Here is a 19839-nt window from a genome sequence, read left to right as displayed (position 1 = left end):
TGCTTGTAAGTTGTCAAAAACGAAAAGAAATCTGGCCATTTAACAGAGACATAAAAATGTGCGAATTTTACATTAGCATTTATGTGTGTATATATGAGATATTTGCAATGCAAAATAAAAATATATTTTTAGTTTGAATATCGACGCAAATAAATTATATTAGTTATACAACATTGTTCTTTCAATCGTGCATGAATTGTTTGTTACTCTCTGTTTATTTTGAATATGGAAAATAATTCTAAACAATTTATTCAAATAAGCGTCGTATATAGGTACTGGGTAGGTATATGTATATTGTATATATATTTATACATGTGTAGTCCCGCCAATATATTAAAATTCGGCTGTGTACTGAAAACTAAGAGCAATGGACCTGCAAGGACAACTAACAATCGTTCATTGACAAATAATATACCTAGTCTGAGAATCTTGTTATTATATCCGTACAGAGAGTACAAATTTTCAGACAAGGGAAAGTTCGTACGAATTTACGTGTTTAAAATTAAAAATTATTTTACTCATTTATTTTGAGAGCTGTTCACCCAGCGCTGTTTCTTTTAACCATTTTTTAGTCACAGTTTATTCACGATAATTTTTTTCACATCCATAATTATCCATATAAAATAAGTGTAAGTCTGTAATGCATGTACATACTAGATATATATTGCACATAATTATGATTTGGTTTTAAAACATGACATTTTAGAAAAAGTCGCTGAAATACCCGAGATATTTTAAGTAACGATATAGGTAGTGTACTGAATAGTAAAATTTGAAGTTTATGATAGGTAAAGCAGTTAAAATCAATTTTCACTGTGTTACGTCTGCCATTATGATTATGGATAAAACGTATGTATTTACTGAATAAATAAAGTATCATACTTAAATGTCATCTTATTTAATTGAATATGTAAATGTATAAATATTGATTTAAACAAGTAGGTACAAATTGTACATCAGTTGAAAACATAACTTATGAGTAATGGATATTATTACTTGCAACAACGGGGTATCATTTTATTATTTTGAGATTCAACAAATTTTCGTATTAACTTTAAATGCAATTTTCCTTAACCTTTAGTACCTATTGCTAAACACCTATCGGTCAGTCATAAATAGTCGTCAATATTATCCAATTTTTGTGTAAATAAAAAAATCATCTTTAACGTACGGATTTTGAAATAAAAGGTTATATCGTATAAAATATCGAATATAATTTCCACTATTAACAATTTTCCTATGTCAAGTTAAATTGTAATTAAAACTATTTTTACGAAATTAACCACATGGTTTTTTATAGGTACCTACTACCTACCTACAATGCCGTTTTATTAATTGGCCATTCATTACTGATAAATGGTTATTATAGTATGGGTGAGATACACATATAAAGAACACCTACGATAGTATAACATCGATTCATTCTTTAAGCAAACGTGCTAATAATTTAATAACACGTCTTTTTGTGAACCATAACGCGCACGCGCGTGTGTGTGTCTCTCTCTTTGTATGTAGGTATATATTATGTGTAAACTGTGAACGTCTATTAGATAAGAAAACATTGGTTACGGGCGGAAAACGTTGGCGTTCATGACATCACGAAATTAAATAATAACTTTGGAGTTGCTATTAAAATGAACATGGCATAAACCTACTTAAATTTAATATTCACATATATATATATATTATATATATATATATAGTCGTATCTATAAGCGTGTGTGTGTGCGTGTGTATGTATGTGTAGTGTAAAACATGCACCTATATGATACCATACGGGTATTATTATACGTATATTATACTTTCCGCCGGTGGCTACCTGTCTACAAGGAAAGAACCGGCCGACACCATCGGCCAAATAAAAAGTAAATAGTCTATTATTATAGCGCTGTAGCGCAAGAAAGAAGATCTATGAAATAATAATGGTAATTACATACGGTGGACGCGATCAATCTCGCCAGTTGTTTTTAAATAATATTCTGAAGAGAGCGATGGAGCTGTTTTTATTATTTATTTTCGTTTTTTTTAATTTACTTCATCTTATAAAGTGATTCATGTGGTGGGCAATAATGTGAATTTACACTAATTTAGTTTGGGTTCATAAAATTAATAGATGTGGACGTTAAGATTCTGATAAACGTTTTGAATAGTTGGGTAGCAATATAGTCTATATTATATAGATATATTTTGCTGTCTTAAATGTTAGAAAAATAACATACAATAGTACTTACATGGATTAAAATTTGTTATTAAAGAATTATTCAGATAACATATGGATTATTAAATATTAATGAGTTTTGATTTAATGCCTACATTCTCTTGGTTATAACTAATACAATACGTCTAATAATACAACTCACACAGAGCGTTCCCGGTTCTGTGAAATTGTGTATCATCTTGAAGAGTTGGAATAATGTTGTTTAAGTTAAAGCTAATAAATATAATAAATATTTGTGTAACAATAATCTGTGGTTTATAATTAAAATCTACCATTTAAATAATCTCATAAACACAGGCGTCGATAGGTCGTTAAAAATCGAATTCATATATAGTATATATATCGTAGAGGATTATACATAAACGCTTATATAACCAATCATATCCCTCATTAAGTAATTGTAATTTGTAATTATTTCTAAGCTGTCAATACTTTATGGTCATATAGTTTGGGGTTGTAAATTGTAATACTAAGTGATTAAATCGAATATAAACTTAATCTAATGAAAAATAGGTACTTGACAATATTTCGATTAGGTATTCACTTGCATACTATAACATTGTTTGATCTATGCTATCGAATTTTCTAGATTATACAACAACCTTGTACCATCACGTGGCCTTATAGACTTATAAATATTACTGAAATTTAGAGGGTGCACAAACCCCATTTTTGAACCGGTGTAGGATATTTGAATACATTCCAATCTAACACAAACGCAGATAATATATCGATGTTCTTGAGTTCCGCGTTATCAATAATTTCTCGCGCAAAGTAAAAAAACGTAATTGAATATTTTTTTAAAATCTAAACGTTTATACAAAATTGTTTATTGACCAATTGTTGTACTGGTCATTTATCAACTTACTGTTGTTTACATACAATATTAAATTGACTTGAAAATCACCAGAATAAAATATAATAATCGACTACAGCTGAGTTGTTATACAGCGCATCGAATATTATTTTTATATTTTTATCCAAAACTTCATAACTTATTATGTTAAGCTAATTACTGAAAACCGAGTGTTAGGTAGATGAAATAAAAAATGATCTTACTGTTAGTTGGTGGACAGTTTAACTCGTCAGTTCGATCCAAGCATTCACTGAGGCCATTGCATTTTTTTGAATTTGGGATACATGTAATACCGTCGCATTGGAATTCATCATCCCCGCAAACTGAAACACAAAACCAACCTATTATTTTATGGAGTTAAATATGCTAAAGATATTGACAAAATAGATTTGCCGACATGTACAATGTTATTCTTAGTAATCAAACAGCTATAGTTATAGCTACAGCTTATTATAATATGTTGTTTTAATTTTCTAATTAACTATCAATGATTTAGGTATACCTTAAAAACTATAATCTGTATAATAATAAAATTTCCAACATAATAAAAAACACAAAGAAGATTTTTATTCCATTGTATTTTAATTAAAATTAGAAATTATTAAAAATGGTTGAATTTATACATGTCAACTTAAATATTTACATAGGTAATTTTTTAATTTAATTTTTTTATTAACCTATAAGAGTTATTTTATTTTGTCGGGGTATTAAAAGCAACTAGATCTCTAGTGAAATGGCATAGTAAACAAGTTTAGTTTTTTTTTCAATGATAGGTAATTAAAATTATTAGAAATAAATGTAAATTCAACCATAATAGGTATAATACAAGAAATAAAAAATAAATACATAAATCATTCAAGTTTAAAATTTAAATATGCTTATTGTTTAGATAAAAATATAGGAAATATTATATATTAAACTAATAACATAAGAGTTTATTTTCCTCAAACAGTTATTTCAAATTTATAAATCAGTGATGAAAAATACGTGTCAATATATCAAAATATATTTGTATTGCTTATTATTCAATATATTTATGTAACTATCAATGCTAGAAATTATTTAAATCAAAATGTTTAAACCAATAAACATAATATTCATTTACCAATAATATTAACTCAATAAATTGAATATTTAAATCTTCTGATCATTTTTCCGCAATATTCATGCACGTTAAAAAAAAATATATTAATATGAACTCGTATACATTATATTATGTAGGTACCTATACAGCTATAGGTACCTATGTATTTTATTTCAAACCGGATTATTTCTCTATGCAATCTAACACAAAATCATAGCATAGTACTAACTCTCTTATAATATACGAATATGTTTAAAATAACGGTCGTAAAAATAATTTATTCTACAATAGGTATAATAGTTATCTTAAAAACACACTTTAGCGTTGGGTGAATTACTATAGGTACCTATATAGGTAGTTCATAAGATAGATTCTCTATAACGTAACACATTCTCTTAGAGGTTTATATAGGTAATTGATCCGTTGATTAACCATTGTGATTTAGTACCCTGTAGTTGGTATTATATCAAACCCTTTAATCAAATTTACCGGGTCTCGTGGAAAGTGGTTTTACAACAAAAATCCTCGGATCACGTGAATCAATAGACCATGAACTGATTTATTGACAACACTTGATGTCTGACCGTTTTTGCATGCACTTTCGTATTTATTGATATACACATTGTAACCAGTCCTCATTATCCAGTGCATAATGAATGATAAATAAAGTAATAAAATTTGTTCCGAACGAACAAGATGATAATATGCAGGTATACAGGTATATGATACAATCTTAGATTACAAGAAGCTTGTTAAAATTATAGTTCATGTAATAATAATAATATAAACTCTCATTAGTTTTTAGTTCATGAAATCTAATTAATTAATTGGAAAGTGATATGTAAGTATACCTATACTGAAATAAATTTAAATTACAGTTTTTTTTTTATATTTATTTTGTACTATGGGAATATTATTTTTTTTTACATATTTTATAACAGTTGATATATGACAAGGTATAAATTGCAAACCTGCTGCAGGGTTCGATCAAATTTCTCGTTAAGAATAACAATATAAATATTTGCCATTTTATTTGTTCATTTTTTTTTAATATACTTGTATATAGTCATTTAAATTAATTATCATCTTTGGCAGTGTTATCTTGTATTTAGGTAAAATAAATTAAATCACAGTACCTTGTGGAAATATTACAACTGACTTACGTGAAATGTTGGCAGTATGCCTAAATCCATTAATGGAAAAGCACTCTAGAAATTTCCGCCTTGAGAACATTGTAATTCAATTTTGAGTTCGATTTCATGTTTAAAATTCACAGGTTATGTTTACATAGTGAATTATGATAAAAAAAAAAGAAAAGATATTATCTGGTAGTTATCGGCGATTTAAAGTCAATGCTGAGTAGCAAATTTAATTTAATTAAGTACCAGATTCAACGAAAATATACGAGTGAGACAGATAGTTGACGACGGAATGGCGGAGCGTGTTGATGTCAAGTGTTGAACAATTATTATTGAGAGCATTTTGTTTATTTTAGTGTTGATGGAACGTCACACGAAATACAGTTGTTTTCAGAAAATGTATAATCAAGATCGACAGGAGTTTTCTATACTATTCTAAGAGCTACCATGTAGATATTTATACAACAACTCTAAGACAATCGTATTATTTGATAGTTTAATTGTATATATTGTATGTTGACCCACAATCGTAATAGGCACATAAAGCAACTAGGTAGATAGGTATACACAATAATTTAAATAAAAAAGTTGAATAGGAGGTACTGTTGATGGACGGTTTTCCCCCCTCGAGACATTCAAGTCATTTTAATATTACCTATGTTGTCAAATTTACTTATTGTACAAATTGTATAGATTGTAAATATGCTTAAATAAATTTAATAAAAAAGTAAACGCGAACCTAATTTTTAAAATTGTATGATAAATTAAATTATAAATGTAATAACAGTTAATTACTATATCATGTCGATGAAACTTTTTTATTAGATTCAGAAAACAAAAATCCAGGAAACTCTGTTCTGCTGTATAGTAGACTTTCGACTTTTATTAATTATTATACGGCGCACCTCGTCATTATTTTCATTTAAATTAATGTGTTGAATTTGAATTCGATGATAAATCAATGCTCACGAATAAAAATGATTCTGAGCGAAGACGCGATGGATATGAACTAGTATATTATTACCTATATATTTCTAAGGATACTTATAGACTATAGTTTAAATTATATAAAATTTATATCACGATTACTAATGAGTATTTTCTGAATTCAGTAGGTCAAATTAATTGTTGACAAAAATATCGAATATTATAATGATATTATAAGTAAATACTTTAGTACCTTATATCAGTGTAAATAATGTAAATAGGATGGTTTAATAAATAATTAAAAAATTATCTAAATATTTTGTAAATGTCATTGTGTATAAAAAATAATAATACCTATATACAATGGTAAGGTTTCATCTCTACGAATAATATTTTTTGAATTACAACAAAACATATTTTTAATAAAAAATCTAAGATTGTATACTTACACTATTCTCAAAAATTAAACTATATCACTACTGTTAAACAAAAATGTTTAGGCATCATTATTTTGTGTTTATAAATAGAGAAGTATATTATATATAATTTATAACCTTATCAGGTTATTATTTATTGATTACTGCAACGCTATATAGGCACCCAACTACTTACTCAAAATGGATTATATTCAAAACGACATTGTTATTTATGTGTCAGTGATTTTTGTATAATTTACAATCCCGTTAAATTAAAACAAAACAAAATTAAACTAGGAACAAAATATAGCTTACAGTGTGTGCAATATATTTTTGTGCGTAGTATACAAATTTCATAATTAAAACGGTGTAATATTACTTGGTGGTGCATTTATAGACTACAAGATAAGTTTGGATAAAGTATTAAAGTGGTCATGCACGGTTATTTATACACCATCATCTCGATATTATTTTTCAAAACAATACGATACTTTACTTAGGTAGCCAAAAATAGAAGTTGTAGTTTAACAGCAACACTTTTTGTTTATCGGTATGAATAAAAATCTTGATGAAATAATGTTTTTTGTATACTTGATGCTTAGGTATAAGTTATAGATGTCATACCTTTAATAAAACTAATACATACCTACCTAATATATTTTAATAATTAATAGTTATATATATATTAAAAATGTAATTAGTTGATTTATATAATAAAAATAGTTTAAACTATCCTACAACATGGTAATAATATGTATCGGAATATATTTTCCAACATTTCATAATATTTTTGATATAATGACATACCTATAGCTATGTTATTATTTAAGAAACATTTAACAACTTGAATGTGACTTATTGAGATTTTGTTTTGAGCAATTTATTAATTATATAATATGATGAATACAAAATTATCAAATATCAACTAAATTTCCAAAAAGTTCGCGATATTATAAACAGCTTGAAAATTAACTAAGAAGTGAGTGAGTTTTATTCACGACGTCATCCAACTCATATAAAAACTCACCCTCACGGCTCACACACTATATTGTTTTTAATTAGAGTCGTTTATATTCAACATGGGAATTATAATTTCCCTAGGAATAGTTTACCTCAGTCCCAGTGGTTCATATAGGTAGTTGATATTTGTATAAGACATTGTCTAATAATCAAATTAACTACCTACATATTACATATATGTATTAACAAAATAACACTTATTTTTGTTATGAACATAATCCCGTCCAAAAGAATTGACACGATTGTTTATTTCCTTAGAGTCACTTACCGTTAAGTTCGACAAGTCTTTGACACATTTGTTCATCAGTTCCGTCTGGGCATTCGGCCGTGCCATTGCATCGAGATTCTGCTGGTAAACAAGCGTTGGTGACTACACAAAGCGTTTCGCCCGACTGGCAAGTGGCGGTGAGACCAGCGTATGCTTTAGTTGTAAAAAAATATATATATAAATGTGAATAAAAACAGTGATTAACTACATTAAAATCTACGGTATAAAATGAAAATATAATGGGTAGATAGGTAGGTACTTATTAAAGGTGCCGTTTAAACTGATCAACAATAACAATATGTATCACATTCTCAAGCGAAATAAAAATATAATGATTATACAATATTTACATGCAGGATGATCATGTAGTATAGTAGAATAATTCAATAATATATTGAATTTGATTACATAGAAATATTGGCAATATCTAATCACAAAATATAAAGAACGCATTTTACTAGGTACCTAAACTATGCCTACTATATATTATATTATAAGTAATAAGTTTAACGGTATTTGATTTTAATCACTTATATTTTAGATTCGTATCATTGGTATTTGTATTATAGCCCCTAATGGTTATGTAATTTGAGATTTAAGGTATTTAAAATATTGTTAAGACAAGGTGTATTTTTTTTGTGATTAGAATATAAACCAACACTGAGTGATTTTGATTCAAAGAATATATATGATTACAACTCGTCAGCAAGGTTCTACCAGACTATTATTATAATATATAAGTAATAATACTCTCAATTTCCAAACAGCAGATCCCCTACAACGCCTGCAAAGTTATTACACAAAATAGCCCTTAGCCAATAAATAACGTCAGATCCGTCGACTGATGTTATCTGCGTCTATATGTACCTTGTGTGATATCGAATCCTTTATCGATAACAGTGAGAGGGCTACTAGGGTTAAATGCTCTGGAGTTGGATATGAAATAACGGAGCTGATTTTCTAATGTTTCCTTGGATTCGCGTCCTTCGGATTCAATGTCCACAGTCGCTCTTACGAAAAACTCATCGCTACTTGGCCTGAAATAAAAATTAAACGATTTGACGTCATTATTTCAACAATTCTTCCTACTTAATGCGCTAATAACTTTGACATATGCATTTCAATACGACTTGGAAAAAAAGTTGGTTTACGTAATATATAATATTTTTTACGACAATTTAAAGAAATACTTATGTTGTTATCGAGTATATATCATTTGTATACATCAGCGCCTACGTAATTTTTTTTATAAAATTTCCAAAATCTTAGATAGGTTTTTATATTATATTAATGTCACGTCAAGAATAAAAATGTAAGTTCATATGCGTTTATTCAAAAACTATGTATTATTAAAAAATTATAAAATATGCACAAAACATATTTTTTAAATTTGAAATTCAGACATCAAGAAAACAATTAGTATCGAATCAAATGTCTTTAATTTACTCAATTTAATTAAATACAAATAATGATCAGCTCATGTTTGTGGTGATTATAACGGTTAAAATTATATTATATTATGTCATAATATCGATGCTATTTTTGTTATTGAAATATTTCTAAATAGATAAGTGCGCGATAGTTAAACTCTTACTGGATTGCTACTACTCTTGGCGAGTAAGTTCCGTATTGTTTTAATGCTTCGTTTAGTGATAAAGTGATATTGTTGGCAAGCCAGTCAAAAGCTTCGCTTTTCATATCAGCATAGTCCTTGGTATATGGCTCCATTATTGTTAAATGTACTCTGAAAATAGCTATAAAACCAAGCACAGTTTTTATTCATTTATAAATTATAATAAGTGGATATAATATATTTATTTAACCGACAGATTCACATTATCATTATTACGCAAAACAAATTTTGATTGTATATTGCCAATCAGTATTATAAAATGATGTTATTTTTAAATAAATAGTGTATAGGTAATTGTATATCATACTATTAAGTATTATGTATTAACTATATATAAATTAAAATTAACCGACTCATCATACAATAATATTATATTAACGCACATAATGCATAATATATTATTAATGCATTTTTTTAAAGATAATAAGTAAATTTACGAATTACCATTTATAATTATGTACTTTTGATGTTATCTGAATACTGCATTTTGATTTTAATTAAAAATTTATCTAATCATTTTCAATAGGTACACTCATAATGTAAATATTTTCCTGTTACTTACATGAACAATCACTATACTTGGAGGTGATGTGATGTAATTCTAAAAACCAAATAAATATACCTAGGTAGGGTACCTACTGTTAAAATAAAAGTATTCAACTTTCTCATATATACTTATAAATATTATTATAAATAGAGTAGTTTGTATAATACACCTATATGTTTTAATTTTTTAATATAAAAAAATCTGATTTTGAGAAAAATTCATAAAGTAAATTCGTTTACAATTGTCATGTCGATTTACTTGTTAAGTTTAGCATATTTTCTGTGGATTTTAAATCAATTTCAATGAAATCGGTGAAATATTCATATAAAAATCAGAAAGAATTATTTTGATTTACTATTAAAATATTCATTACCTACTTATTGTAATGGGTTTTGTCTTATAACAGTTTTCTTTGTTTGATGAAACTCTTAACAAGCTTACAGTGATAAATGGAATTATTTTTTATTAACCCAGAATTATTATTATTATTTTAATATTAATAGGTAGTTTTGATAAATTGTTAATGAAAGTATGAAACAGATACAATTTTCATGAAAGATGAGTTAGGTATTCATTAGTTTAGTAATACTAATGGCCAATAAAATGCACTCAAGTTATATTCTTAAATTAAGTACAATTTACCATAATGATTATTAATTTAAAATAAATTTGTATATATGAATAAACCTATGTTTTAATAATTTGTATTTATCCATGTAAGTATATAGCTGATATTATTTTAAAACTATATTATACTTTACTATTTCGTTTTATGTAATCATATACTTGTAATATAAATAAAAAAATATTGTCGATGAATGATGATAAGTATAACACAGATGTTTGCGTTCACACGAACAATGTCTGTAATTAATGGAGTTTATTAAGGACTATTTTATGATGTGGGCACCATATGAGTTATAACAGTTCTTATAATGTGGAAAAAATATTGCAGAAACCCATTTTTTTTTATACTGTCGTGTACAACGACCATGACGTGATCTAATCTAACCTATACGAGATGCGCGTGTATAAAAATAGAATATGACAGTATTACTTGTGCCTTGATCGACAGACAACTGAGTCGGTGATAGCGGCGGTGCGCTCGTCGGCGACTCGGTGGTCGTGGACGGTTCAGCGGCCGTGGACGGTTGAGTGGCCGCCGTCGTTGTTGTTGTCGTCGTCGAGATTGTAGTATCTGGGGTGGTGGTAGTGGAAGTGGTGGTACTTGTGGTAGTGTTCGAATCACCGGTGGTCTGAGAGTCGAGTGGAGGAGTTATCGTCAAATTAACAACGTTTAAGTTATTCATAGACACCAAATCGTCTTCGACCTCGATTGGCCGTGGTTTGTTGGTCGTGTAATGATCATCCGTATCTGGTCCGTCGCCCGAATGATTGCCATCACCCGACGTCAGATCGTTGTCTTCGTCGTCATCGACCGATGGTATATCTCCGCGATTTGGTCCACTGTCAGGCACTACCATTGGAACCGTTACATCGGTATCTTCTTCCGACGTTCTGGTCACCCTACTGCAAACACGAACAATTTATATTACTAAAGAATTCAACATTGAACAACTTATGGGTACTAATAAATACAATAATACATGCCTAATTGACAATTGTGATATGTCTGTACAAATAATTTATATAGAGATTGTTGGGAAAATTAGTTTTTTAGGAATAATACGATGTGTATATATTATACAGTATAATATTATGTAGAGTGCTTGAATTGGTGTGTGGAGAGGTGACTTTTGTATCCCACTTTTAATCTTTTCCAATTCAAGCACTCATTACCTATACGGCTATCCGCAAGTAGTATGTAGGTAGTAACATTAATGTCATACATTTATAACTATGTTGGGGAGCCTATCAGGCCCACCTGAACGTATTTTACATCATACATAATAATATATATGAGAAACTATTAGAACTCACCTTCACCAAAAAGAAATAAAAGTAAACAATAATTAGAGGAATAAATGTATTGTAATAAGTAATAACAAGCTATACTTAGTAGATTCGCTAACCGTTATTTACTTAAAATAAAATAAACGTTTTATACAAGTTTTAAAGGTACCGTTTTATTTAAACATTGTAAACACGATGCATCTAAGAATTTCAGAAGGCGACATGATATACCCTTAAGTCTAAATACATAATATATAGTATAGTTTATACGTTATACATAAGTATACAACCATATAACATATAAATCACTTCTAATGATACTAAAGGGACCAGCAATTTGTTTTTCGTATTATCCAATAATACATAAGGTAACTACGTATAAAACACTTTGATGGATTAAAAAAGCACGTCAACCAGTGGCTGAGTTAAGAGTTTAGTGTTACTTAACAAGTCTATAACTATAAAATATGTCCTTGTAATACACTTTTCATAGGACAGAAAATAATTTCTATATAACATAACTTTAAAGAATTTGTGATAAATCTTTATTTGCAAAGTTGCAAAACACATTCAATACAATTAATGGCATACCTATTTTAGATCATTAGATCTTCAATAAACGTAAGTATATGCAAAGCGTAAATTACAGAATTATAAAATTTGCTAAATATTTTGAAATAAAATATCAATACAAGTCTATAAAATATAATGTATAAATTATATAATTATGAGGATAATGAGTAATAACTATTTATTATACTTTTTTTAAACGTATTTAAAAAATATTTCTCTGTAGCTAATAAATAATAACTCCACATTTCTGCGTATCTACAATAGTGCAATCTACTAACAATGATTTCTGTATGCGTGCCAATATGATAACAACAAGCATAAAATATAAAAATATTTATTAATTACTTTCCTACATCAATGTCGTCAACCCATTTAATTTGTATTCACAAGAATCATAATATATAAAATATTTAAAATATGTATCTTTATGAAATATTTTACTAGGAATAATCTTAATAATTGTTGGAGCAGGGTAATTACACAGGTATTTCAGATGATGGATACGGCCTATAGACTAAACTCGACTATCTATATTCTATATATTTTACGTTCAGATGACTGTTGATATTATAATATTATAGAATATTAAAATATACGATCGAAGGTGTAGTTGTACAAAATTGTAGAAATATAACCAATAATAATATAACAGGTACTAACTAGCTACAATAACAGATAATTCATTGAAATTGTATCTAGAGATAAAAATAAGTAATTTAAAATTTGAATTTGTAAACTAGCATTATTGCTATAGAATAATATATAATATTAATATAATATATTATATAAGTTTAAATTTTACACTCGTAAATACGTGTGTTTTAATAAGATTAACCATCAGTGTTTACAGAAAATGAACATGTCTACAACAAATTAACTACAGTAAAACCACACACTTATTAAATATTCATAAAAGTACCAAGATAACGTGAAAACAAAATAAATTATGGTGGCTATAGGCTTAGAAAAGTAATTAAAACTTCCCCGAAAAACATAAAATTGAAAAGATTGTCACAAAAAATTATCTAAATAATTTATCTCAGATAACCATTTTATTTAAATAGATAGATATAAATATATTTTGAATTATTTTTATTTAGATCGGATTAATGCTTTTATCTAAATAATGAATAACGCTGTTTAGTTGTATTAGATATAATGATTAAGATCATTCACCATGACGAAAAAGAAAAAAAATGTATACCATTTCGAATAATTAAAAATAAAATGCAATAGGTGGGTACAATTGAACGTAAAAAAAATAATTTTTTAAGTAGTATGCAAAGTATGTTTTTATAGAGGTCAAAAATAATAGTTGGTCATCGGTATAACGAATAAACTACAGATTTAAATATGTTAGAAAAGTTTTAAGATTTTTCATGTTGTTCGAATATCATACAATCTACAAATATTTACAATAATACAAACTATAATGACCTTACAATTTATTTATGTCCATGAATACAATAAGGCTAAACTAGTAAAAATATTAATTTATAAGTTGCTAGCACATAATGTAAATATAATAAAACTCAAATAATTTAAACAAGCATGTAAAATATATTATATGTAGATTTTATTTATAATTAATTATTATGTGCGTTGTAAATTTGTTTTATATTACAAGTTAAACGGCGTGTGCTATAGGCAATTTAGCACCATGGATGTAGTGCATAATAATATTATAATTGCGTACGTTATATTAATAATTTTATTATGAATTTTATCTATAATATAAAGAAATTAATAAACAGTAAAACTATAATGAAATGACCACATTGAGTAGGGTATAATTGTAACACATTTAATGGACCACAATGCCTTATATTATTATAACGGATAAATTAAAAAAATATATAATCGCAATAATATTAACTGTATTATATGATTAGATAATTATTGAACTATTAAGTTGTAATTATTACTATACGGATATAATAATGTATTATATTAATACACTGTAATATAAATGTATAATTATAGCTAAGTTTAATTATTAATAAAAGTTTACCCCAATACTGGCAGAACAGTGAAGCCAGACGAGTATATCCAAAACCCAAACTTTGTATCCGGCTGAATTTATTCTATTGAACTATGGTTATTACTTATTAGTTACTAAAAGTAAAACTATGCTAAAGTAGAATTTATTAGAATACTTTTTATATTTAATTTTCTTCTATATAATAAATATAACTAAATATATCTATATATTATTACCAAACACATAATATACTAGTATTTTTTAAATATATTTTATTATATTTGACTCGTATATGAATGAATAATAAAACATAAAATAACGATCATCGCTGATAACATAATATGTTCTAAACATAAATCGTTGGTTACAATTATTTTAAAAGGAAATTAAATTTATAATAACAATTAAATAGTATTCTTGTCGAGAAATCATTGATAATTAAGTCTTAAGTCTGTTATCAATTATATTATAACTAACTTCGATAATTACGTCCTATACCTAATACATCAAATAAACCTAATAACCTTTGATAAATTGTATATTATTTTAATTTTTGAGTATAATTTACTGTATTTAGAATAAATTTACGAGTATATAATATTATTGTATTATATTATTATTCGTAATAATATTAATTTCTATATTATTTATCAATTAGTTACATTATGGTAGTTACTATAATGAATAATGATAATTATAATACTAATAATATAGTATTCTTATAGTTTCTTTACCTTAATGGGCTGGTATCAGAACTAGTTGATGATACAGCTGCAGTGGAAGTTTTTTCAGACTCTCCATCTCCTAAAAATGACCATATTGATCGCTTAATCCGCTTCACTGATCCGTGTACAAAGCTTAGCAATCTGGATACCGATTGATCAGGTGGGTTTAAACCGTCCAAGATGTTGTTTGGTGTTCGATCATCCTCAAACACTAAATCATTATCCGTCTGTAAAATCAAATGAACATATATATTAATTACGTTTATCTAAGAAAATTGGAAATGCATAACGGCCAGAGAGCTGCTCGCAGCTTAAATTATTTTATTTTCGGGAAATTATAATAATCGTTTTTGGGTAATCAGTAATTAATGTATTTTTGACATGGTATTTTATGTTGATTAGTAACTATATCAAAAATTAAACTTATTTTTACAAACACTTGTGGTTGAAACGAAATTAATTATTATTAAAAAGCATTATTATAGTAGGTATTAGAGAGTGTTTAGAGTAATCATAATAACCATTAAATATCATTTAAATCTATTAATTAGTTTTAAATTGATTTCTTAACATAACGGTTTATCAGTTATAATAATAATTACCGTGCTTGGTAAATAAATAAAATCGTATACACTGCATGAATATTATATATGCTTAATTGTTAGACTAATTAATATTGATATGAGAAAAAATTAAGTTTCTAGTTTTACTGTATAAGTTAAGAAACAAGGTGGTTTTTATTATTATATAAGAAAAAATTATATTTTCACATATCGTTTAAATGTTTGTAATTATTATTATAAAAATTAGAAGTTACTAGTTACTACCATAGATAAAAGATTAAAAGGTTACTCGTGTACAAATAATAATTTCGAAATCATAAGAAAAGTAAAAAATGTCGACTTTTAATGTACAAGAACACTCTAGTAGGAAGAAAGAGAACCTTTAAAAATAACTATTACCACTAGATTGCGCTAACTTATACAGATACAGCAGGAATAATTATTAAACCTTTGAAAACAAAGTATCTACACGACTACATAGATAGTTAAGTAGTTTACTAACAGTAAATTAATATCATAATATCGTCAAATTATCGTTTTTATCATTTTAATATAAAGCTTCATAATATTTATAGTTAATTAATATAATTATTTATGATTTACATTACAAATAACTAGCTGTTTTCAATAATCCTGCACATGTGTGTAGGTGCACATGAATAAACTTATGGACTCGTCTTTGGTGAGTAAAATGTTTACAATATTTATTATAAATAATTAATTTAATTTATTAGATTTTTCTTTTCATTTATTCAAAACAAAAAAAAAAAATTTTAAAAAATTTTTAAATAATACTGCTCAGAATTACTATGAAAACAATAATATAAAATAGGTAGGTATCTAAAATTCAAAAGCTTAAGAGGATACCTCATCCAAATGTGTTGTCATCGTCTTACATTCTTACATGTTACGACGTTACGTATATATATAGGTGGGTATCATAGAAAATTTGAGTTCAGTACTCAGTAGAACCTATTTCATGTTGTTAGTTTGAATATTAGGTACAATAAATTGACCTTTTATCTGCTGTGTTTTCTTGTCGTTTTTTCCTTTATTTAGATTTTAATATAATTATAATAACTATGTCAAATATCAAAATTTAGAAATGCTCATAACTAGTTGTAAAATTAAAACATCGAAAAATGCCAAAAAAGGAACACAGATGTAATATTTTTACTTTTAAATTTCATAGTAGATCAATTTGCTGTAATAATAAAACTAATAAAAAATAGATTTTGCTGGACACAAGTGTGTTAGTAAGTTAGTTAGTATGTTGTTCATTTGTAACTTTGTAAGACGGAAACATGCGGAAATCGCGTCCTTTTAATAATTGTCAATTCAGATTTCAGGGTGATCCATTAAACCCTCATTATTCTAGAAAACACTAACGTTTTTGAAAATGTTTGTTTTGTATATTTTTAAGTCATTACAAAAACCCATTGATTGAAAAATTTATATTTTTGCTAGGTATTCTTTTCGCCATCATTTTTTAAGTATTTTACTCTTTTGAATGACAACATGAATTTTTAATTTCATATTCCTAAGCAAAAGAATATTATTCGGAGTATTTTGATTTGTAAAATAAAATTGCAGACAAATAGTTTATTAGTTATAACTTATAAATTTATAAGTAGGTATTTAAAGTTTTGATTATCGTTGTTATGGTCCAACATTTTGCGGGATAGATACTTCTTGACCACTCCACTCCACTCATCAAAACTTAAAATACATACAACTAAAATAAACTACTGGTTCAGTTTTTATGCATCGAAGTACTACAAAAAAATATTCTGCTTATAATAAGGAAATAAAAATGCGTGTTCTCAATTCAAAATATAAAAACGATAACAATAGAAATACATTTTTTTAAATTTTGTTTCTTGACGATTTAAAATTATTTTGAAAAACGTAAACTTATAAAAAAAAATAACGAGTGTCACGTCGAATGGATCATCCGGTATACCTTACCCATATAAATAATATTATTTCTCTATAATCAATTTATTGTAAGTTATAACGCTTGTCAAATACCTACTAATGATAATTGAAAAAATTCGACTACTAAACAAAGGTGTTTGGTGCTGTTTGGAAAGTAAAATATACCTAACATTATACTTCCAACGGGACAAATTAAAATGACAATATTATATAAGTTTTACTTTCCATAGTAAAATTGTTTTAATCGCAAAGTATGTAAAATGTATACATCAAATTAATGCAAATAATATGCAATAAGGTTGCATTAATATTATAATAAAGAAATCAATTACGTAATAATAATTAATAAATACATTTATATATTATATCTTTATGGAGTAGATTATTTAAATTTTGAATGAGGTATTTATACAATTATACCTATACATTTTAATGAATTATTAATTATCATTACTGACTATTCAGTAGTTTTATAATTTAATAGTCGTGATTTTGCGATTAATCAAATGAACCTAGGTTGAAATGTTTAAGTGTAATTGATATTTGATTTACTGATATCAAAATAGGTTTAGGTATATTTAAATTATTTAATGTAACAAAAACTCTCCTTACCTACTCCTATTGTGAATAATTTTAGGCATAATTCATGGATTTTTTTAATCGATGCTATTATAAAAACGTCTCAAAATAAATATATTAATTTCTTTGATCTATATAATATAATCTATATGTTATTACTTATTACTGTACATGCGTATGTATAGTAATTCCACTTCACAAGTTTTCCTTCAATGTAGGTACTTAATTTATAGTAGGTATAATAAAATAAAATGTAGGTATATAAATTAACACCGGTTTCATTTGATACGTTTAATATTATATAATCATAATATAATTGGATGAGTTATATTTGTAAAATCTTAAGTAATAAAGTATAATTAATAAGTAATAACAGAACCAAGGTGATATTTATAGACGATCAGATAAATCAAATTACACAATAATTACTATATTGGAATATTATTTCAAGTGGTAAAAGTATTAATAGTAATATTATCTTTTTTCTTTAATTACTGGACAAACTGTTAAAAAAAAACAATTCCTGTATGGATTAATGACAGAACAGCCAAATTAGCAATTATTTTGAATTTCTCTGCACTTTTGATACAGTTAATATAATATGTTCATACTTCATACATAAATGGACGCATGCAAATGAAAAAAACATTTCGATAAAAATATTTTTAAGACATATGGGCTACCTACATACTATATTATAGTAACTATAACATACACCGTAGTAGTACTGCGAGTTTGTCGAGCTCGTAATATTGAAAGCGTCATAAGTATGAGTATTGAGTGCTATTATGCATTAAATTAATGGCAAGACTATTACTAATTATAATTTTAATATTATATTATCTTGGTACGTTCATAATTACAAAAAATAAAAAGCGCTCGACCGAATCATGGGTTATTTGTTTTTAAGCTTGAATTTATTAAACATAATAATGTGTTTGAAAAATTAACGATTAATATATCATGTACAATATATGCGGCGAATTTTGACACATACTTAAAGAATTAAGAATTACTATATAGGTCTTATATATGGCTCGATCCTGTTAATTTACAAACTCATTAATCATAATAGAATCTGTTATCATAATATATTATATTAGTATATTACTCTATCTCTCAATATTTATACATTTATTAATTATATTAGTCACAGTCTAATAGTCCATTCATTACACGTATTAAATTAGAATCGTTCTCATTCAAAATATTTGTATCTATAAGGAATTAAAATACTATACAATATGGGCATTCAAACATCAATTTTTAATGAACAAAGTCAATGATGCGGCCACATGGTCACATGGAATACATTCGATCACACGCTAAATAATTGATCTCAATGATAAAGTGCAATTTTTTTTATCAGATAAAAAAAACCAATAATATTCAATAATATTATGTTCAACATACATATTCAGATTTATGCACGGAGTGTATCAATGTGTAATAAAGCCA

The 19839-nt window shown here is 26.4% G+C and overlaps 1 protein-coding gene across 10 annotated transcripts in view; it reads right to left on the bottom strand.

The window, feature by feature from the left end:
* LOC100168636 (basement membrane-specific heparan sulfate proteoglycan core protein) overlaps positions 1-19839 on the bottom strand; it is a 164780-nt gene that overhangs the window by 84069 nt on the left and 60872 nt on the right. For all 10 annotated transcript variants that reach the window (XM_016807846.2, XM_029489102.1, XM_029489099.1 and 7 more), the window contains exons 3-8: positions 15311-15528; positions 11166-11638; positions 9523-9682; positions 8796-8965; positions 7929-8081; positions 3278-3397 (exon numbers count right to left, since the gene is read on the bottom strand). In XM_016807846.2, coding sequence (XP_016663335.1) covers positions 3278-3397; positions 7929-8081; positions 8796-8965; positions 9523-9682; positions 11166-11638; positions 15311-15528 — 1294 coding nt within the window. The remainder of the gene's footprint in view (positions 1-3277; positions 3398-7928; positions 8082-8795; positions 8966-9522; positions 9683-11165; positions 11639-15310; positions 15529-19839) is intronic.

This window comes from Acyrthosiphon pisum, chromosome A2 (assembly GCF_005508785.2).
Source record: "Acyrthosiphon pisum isolate AL4f chromosome A2, pea_aphid_22Mar2018_4r6ur, whole genome shotgun sequence".
Lineage (NCBI taxonomy): Eukaryota > Metazoa > Arthropoda > Insecta > Hemiptera > Aphididae > Acyrthosiphon > Acyrthosiphon pisum.
The sequence above is the reverse complement of the archived record's forward strand: the minus strand, read 5'-3'. Positions and strand labels throughout refer to the sequence as shown.